Consider the following 6,486-nt stretch of genomic DNA (forward strand, 5'->3'; position numbering starts at 1 on the left):
AGGCTCAGGGGTCCACGATTATCTTCTGTGTCTGTGTTAATTGGTTTCCCTTTTCTTTGTTGAAGAGGGTCTGTGCAATCCTTCTGCCTAGTCTGCCATCTTGCCGGAACTCACTCTCTCTCTTTTTTTGCCTGCTTGCACAAGAATTTAGAGAGGACTTTGATTAATTTCTAGGTGAATTATAGGATCTTAGACTTGGAAGAAGAACTTAGGAATTCTCTACTCTGCCCCTCAGTATGGTGATATTCTTTATTTTTAGAGCTCTCATCTGGCCTTAGCTACCCACATTTCAGGCATCTGCTGGCCGTGTAAGGAGAGCTCTGGAATTTTCACTTCTGAATCCAGATCAAAGCAGGATAGACCCTCAGGCCCCAGAATAATAACCTGACTACCTTTGTTATTCAGTCTTCATACTTTAGATCTCCTCCATGTCATGGAGGTAACACTTTCTTATTGTGAAGTGCCTTTTTAGAGCCATACACCAGTTTCTTTTCTGATTATTTTCATTTTCTCAAAATAAGAAACAGTACTTTTCTTAAAAGCAGTATGGTCTTTTGGCCAAGTGTTGTGGCCTATTGGTATAGATCCATTCTAACATTTTTCTAGCCCTGTCTTGGATTTATTCATTTAACAAATATGGGCCAAGTTCTACTTTGCTGGAGGTACAACCTCATTAGCCTGTGTTAGCAGGTATTAGAGGGTTGATTACTTTTGTTTCAGCACCTTGTTTTCTAACTGTCAGTTCAGGTACAGCATCAAGGTCATGTTGTCCTTAAATTGTTTTATCAGCAGCTGTCACAGTCCATCCCTCCCCCCTCCTTTTTTTTTTTTTTTTTAAATTTATGGTATTTATTTGATCAGAATAACCTCAACCTGTACTTTAGACTTGCTACTAATAATACTCGTATGCCATCCTGTATTCCTGTAGCTCTTAGTTAAAACTTGGTTTGACCTACATAAACTTTGCAATAAATCTTTCTTGCTTTTGCCTTTCTGCATATTCTGCTATGTGGCATTGCTTTTTTGTTGTTGTTTTTCCTTCCATCTTTCTAAAGCATGATGGTATGAAACCATGGTAATTTCTACAAGTTTGATTGTATTTTGTTTTAACACAGGAGCAATCATTTTTGTAGGCCTTGAACAGCTCAGGTGTTTGTATTTTGTTACATGCCCTGAGCCTTCTGTTTGTATTTCGCCAAACTAGTACTACAGGTGCATCTGCTATCCCAATTTTGTTATGCAACTCAAAATAGTTGTATTATTTTTAACTCACACAAAAGGGTACTTTTGGGGACTACTCTTTAATATCTTCTTTAATCTTTCTCTATCTCAGGATGTCCATTAATAATATTATTACTCCTTTGAGATAGAGAGGAAGTAAGAATGATTCTCCCCATTTCAGAGATAAGGAAGCTGAGGCATGGACCTCTTCTGGGCCCAGAGCTAAAAGTGTTGAGAAGAGAGCTCAGGCTTCCTGCTCTCTTCTGGACTTCCCTCCTGTTGGCTCTGACTATCTCTCAACTGCCAGCTGATCTTTCTGACCAGGGTTGGAGTGTTGTGCTACTGCTTGATATTTCTGACATGAGATTTTTCCAGGAAATCTGGAGACAAGTCCTCTCCACCTTCCATTGCTCCACTGGCCATGGATCCCCCAGATCTCGGTGAAGAGATGGGCTCTGCCCAAGTGGACCCCATCCTGCAGGAAGACTTGAGGCACCTGGACTTGAAGGGAGAGGAGGGGGAGAATAGGGAGATTCCTCAGCTGTGTGAGGAGAAGTCCTTATCAGAAGACTCGGAAGACACCAGTGTCGAAGCCCTGAACCAAGACACCACAGGCAGTAAGACCCTTCAAGGTACAGCTTTGGGAGCAGAAGAGCCCAGCCCCCTCCTCTCAGTTTAAGAAACTGAAGTGTTCTGCTGCTTCTGACTAGAGCTACACTAAAGCTCTAGGAGAGGAGGGGGAAGCCCTTCATTTAGATGAGGGCAGTCCACCAGCCCTGTGACTTCTTGCCTGGGAGTCTGTTCCACGTACGTCTCCCTGGGTGCCCTCTGCCTTTGTGTTTGGGGTGTTTCCAGTTACTGAGCTCCTAAAATTTCTTGTGCTCTGACTTCTTTGGACAAACTCTTCTGGCTTGATGGGACTTTGTGGGTTGGCCCCTTCTCTGGGATCAGCTTCCACTTTAAACACTCAGTGCTCAAGAGAGTCTGGGAGCTTCAGTACTTGGGAGTGGGTTCCTTCTGAAGCCAAGGAGGTGAGGAAAGGGGTAGAACTGGGCTAGGGGAGTTTTCCATAGTGTACCAGATATTCTGTGTCCCTCAGGAAGGATGTGGTTCTTTTCTTTTCTTTTCAGAGCAAATGGATGCACTCTTACAGCGATGCTTCCTGCATGCTTTGAAGAGCCAAGTCAAAAAAGCTGACCTCCCTTTACTCACCAGCACCTTCCTTGGCGGCCACATGTTCTCCTGCTGGTATGGAAGGGACTGGTGCAGAGTGGAGGCCAGGAACTGGATCTCACTCTTGTTTCTGGGAAGTAGGACAGGACAGGGTTGCTGGGCAGCTTGGTTGAAGGTGAGGCTGTGGAAATTGTGCCTGATTGCTCTAGGGCAGGGGACAGCAGGAAGAATGGAGTAGAGGGTTGGTCTGACAAATAAATTAGATTCTGAGTTTTGAAAAGTTAAATTCTAGCCAGTGAAAGGATATTGAGACAATAGAAGGTTAAAATCCCTGGACAGCCAAGGGCTGTCCACAGAGGATCCAAGATTCTCTGAACTCTGCCTTTGCTGTGGTGATTCTGGGCTCCCGCTCATCAATCAGGCAGCATGTCCTTACAGGAAGTGTCCAAGGAGCAGCCTCTTTGTTGGGAGACTACTTCCAGAACATTTATCATTAATAGCAATCCTCCTCCCGCAACTTCTGAAAAGTAGGTGGGTCAGATTAGGTTATATAAGGAAGATACACCCCAGCCCCAAACATAAATCACCAGGCAGTATTATGTCTCTAGAACTTGAACTTTAAAGATAAGACCTTCAGGGTTCAAATGCCAGCTCCCCAGGGTGTTTGAGCAGGGCAAACGTGAACTAGTCACCAGCCTTCTCCAAGCCCTAATTTTCAAAACTCATAGATAGATTGCTGTCAGATTAAATAGTCAGACAGATAATGAGCACTCAATGAATATTGTCATATCAGGAAGTTTGCGTGTTGATTTTTGCCCTGAGATTGAACTTTCTTTTTGAGAATCTTGCTCTGTGTTTTTGAAGTGGTTTTAATGTGACTCTCTTCCTATTTACTTGTGGGCTTCTTTAAGGCATCCTGCTCACTTTGGCATCTGGAGTGTGTGGTGGAATACTTGGTGATCTGTCCTAATCTTGCTGGGTTAGAAGTAACTAGTAAAGGAAGAGTGAGGCCTTTGGTCATGGAATATTCTCTAGGGTAGAGATTCTTAACCAGGGTGGGTTCTAGAAGGTCTCCCTGTGCATCCCACCACTATTGTATACCACATTTTGAGTGAAGATACATGTTTGGGGGAGAGGGAAAGACCTCCCCCAAAACTAATTGCTCTAGGGCAGGGGTCAGCAAACTATTCCTGTGTAAAAGGCCTGACAGTAACTTCTTTAGGCTTAGCAGACAGTCTCTATTGCAGTGACTCTCAGCTCTTATAGCACTAACACAAACATAAATGACATATAAATGAACGCACATAGCCAGATTTTGCCCATGGGATGTATGTAGTTTGCTGAACCCCGCTCTGGGGCTTGGCTGCCCACAGGGGGCTTGGTGTTGGAAAGGGTCACCTTGAAGTGGAACTTTTGAGGCCACAGAAGGTTGTCTAGTTTGAAACAAATCTAGTGCTGTATTATCTACTATGATTGCCACTATGAATCTAGCACACTATTTAATTAAAAGTAAATAAAATTCAAAGTTCTGTTCTTTGGTCACAGTCATATTTCAAGTGCTTAATAGTCACATGTAGGTAGTGGCTACCGTATCGGAAAGCTCAGATAGAAAACATTCCATCTTCCCAAAAAACTCTATCATATAGTGCTGACCTCATGTCTCAAAGTCTGCATCCCTATCACATGTCACCGCTGGGCAGGGAGTTCTAGAATGGTAGCCTCTGTCTGAAAGTGGGAGAGGAAGGCAGAGGAAAAAGGCCCTCCTTCAGCATCAAGCAGGCCCCACTACTACTTCTTTGTGAGCTTAACTTGCCTTTTCCATCTGTCATCAGCCCTGAAGGACAACAACTGGACATAAAGAAGTCAAGCTACAAAAAGGTAAGCAGGCATCTTCTTGGCAGACCCACATAGAGTTGTACACAGAGAGGGGCACACATGACCTGAGGTGGAGGGATTCTGGGGAAGTCTTGTCTGCAAGGTTCAGGCTAAAATGAAGCTTTTCATTCAACTGTGAGGAGAGAAAAAGAGAACTCTGAGGCAGTTGGGTGGGCACCCACTCCTATCTTCCCTTGGCCTCTTTATATCTGACTAGAGTCCTGAAAGGCTTAACCAGTTGGTCTTTAGCAGCTTCTCTCTCCTGCCCATCAGGATGGAGTCCTCCCAGTTCCTCATGTGATGAGGGCGGGCACTGTCTTGTATCCCTCCCCAGTGCCTGCCAAGCTCAGCCTCTGGCACATCATAGGCACTCAGTATGTTTGTGAACCCATGAAGTCCCCTACCACCGGCCCTCTCTCCCTTAGCTCTCTAAGTTCCTGCAGCACATGCAGCAGGAGCAGATTATACAGGTGAAGGAGCTGAGCAAAGGGGTGGAGAGCATTGTGGCTGTGGACTGGAAGCACCCGAGGTGAGTGCAGGGGGCCTGGTCACTAGCTCAGCTACCCAGGGCACCTGGGCCGTAGACTGGGGATTGCCTAGACACTAGTATAAAATGTTTTTTTTCTTTCCTTCTGCTGGGTTTTAGGATCACATCTTTCGTCATACCCGAGCTCTCCCCGACCTCCCAGACTATCCAGGAGGGTAGCAGGGAACAGCCCTATCACCCTCCAGATATAAAATCCCTCTACTGTGTCCCAGCCAACATGACCCTGCTCTTCCAGGAGTCTGGCCACAAGTGAGTTTTTGGAGAGCAGCCCTTCTCTACCTCTTAGTGTCCTGGCCTATAGTTCCTCTCCCCCCGAGTAGTGTTCTCTTATGACTGGCAGCCTGCTCCACCCCTCTTCTCCCTATCTCCCAATTCCAGCTTCAAGCCTCCTTCCTCTGGGAAGTTTCTCTGGGCTAAATGGAATGAGAGAGATTTCTCCCTGTTCTACCTATAATGATTCTTCACACAGTCCTGCTCACCTCAGTTAGGAAAAGGGAAGAAGTAGAGGTTGAACAGTCAAGGAGAGTGCCCTGCTGAGCAGGGAGTATGTCTTGGTCTTTGCAGTCTGTCTCCTGGTAGAGCATGAACTAACCCCCCTGGTTACTTCTCACTAGGAAGGGGAGCTTCCTTGAGGGCAGTGAGGTCCGAACAGTCATCATTAACTACGCCAAGAAAAATGACCTGGTGGATGCAGATAATAAAAAGTGAGTGGATGAGGCAGAGAACCTTTGTCTGGTTCATTAGGTATGAATCTAGAAGACATAAAGACATGTATAGGGTGGATCTCTGGGATGGAGGGGACCGTAGAAGACCTCAGTATTTTAGAAATGACCAGGACTAGTGGTTTCCAAATCATGGGCTCCGAATACCTAGAATTATCACTTAAGGTGTTCACATCCATAAGTGTTGTAAACATAGACTGTAGACTGAATAAATACCATCGCACATATATCCACTACTGGTTTCCAAATACAAATGCTGTTATGAGGAATAAAATGTGAACTTATTTTAAAAATTTTATTGAAGTCATCAGAGCTTTTTAGTAGTCTGTTTTTTTAATACGTAGATACAGAAATTCAACTACCAAATTAAGGGGTTTCTATTAACTTTTTACTTGAAAATAATATTTTTACTTTAGAAACACATGCTTTCTCTTCAGGCCTGGGATAAAACTCACTCCCAAGGGCTGGCTCTCAGCCCAACAGTAATAAGACTTACATGCAGAACACCTGACCCAGGGCAATATAGAGATACAGCCCTTGGAGCAGTCGGCCATGGAGCACCAGAGGGGCAACATTCACATGGAGGAAAAGCTGGACAGATAGGAGTGCATAACTAAGAAGGGCACATGGATTGGGGAGGAGGGGGGGTCACAGGAAAGAGAGAGGAGGAGAGTGGGTTAGGGATGGGGATGGTAATGGGGGAGTAAAACCAAATGTACACAAACTGTTGAATGTGAAACAAATTCTGCTCTGTAAATTTGCACCCAAAACACAATTAAAAAAAAAAAAGATGAAAAAAAAGAATGTAAGTGATAAAACAAATTATGCTATATTTATACAATGTAATACTATATACTATGATAATAAATGGTCTGTAAGAGCAACATTGAGGAATCTCACAGGTTTAATAATGAGAAAGGGAAACCAGACAGAGAAGAGAAAAAAAAA

At 44.4% G+C, this 6,486-nt stretch overlaps 1 protein-coding gene across 1 annotated transcript in view; it reads left to right on the plus strand.

Annotated features, from left to right (window-relative positions):
- EIF2D (eukaryotic translation initiation factor 2D) overlaps positions 1-6,486 on the plus strand; it is a 43,019-nt gene that overhangs the window by 15,204 nt on the left and 21,329 nt on the right. The window contains exons 6-11 of the mRNA XM_007953237.2: positions 1,597-1,853; positions 2,352-2,469; positions 4,227-4,272; positions 4,695-4,798; positions 4,916-5,065; positions 5,431-5,520. Coding sequence (XP_007951428.1) covers positions 1,597-1,853; positions 2,352-2,469; positions 4,227-4,272; positions 4,695-4,798; positions 4,916-5,065; positions 5,431-5,520 — 765 coding nt within the window. The remainder of the gene's footprint in view (positions 1-1,596; positions 1,854-2,351; positions 2,470-4,226; positions 4,273-4,694; positions 4,799-4,915; positions 5,066-5,430; positions 5,521-6,486) is intronic.

The sequence above is a fragment of the Orycteropus afer genome, unplaced genomic scaffold (assembly GCF_000298275.1).
Source record: "Orycteropus afer afer isolate SDZICR_OR568_19922 unplaced genomic scaffold, OryAfe1.0 scaffold00013, whole genome shotgun sequence".
Taxonomy (NCBI): Eukaryota; Metazoa; Chordata; class Mammalia; order Tubulidentata; family Orycteropodidae; genus Orycteropus; species Orycteropus afer.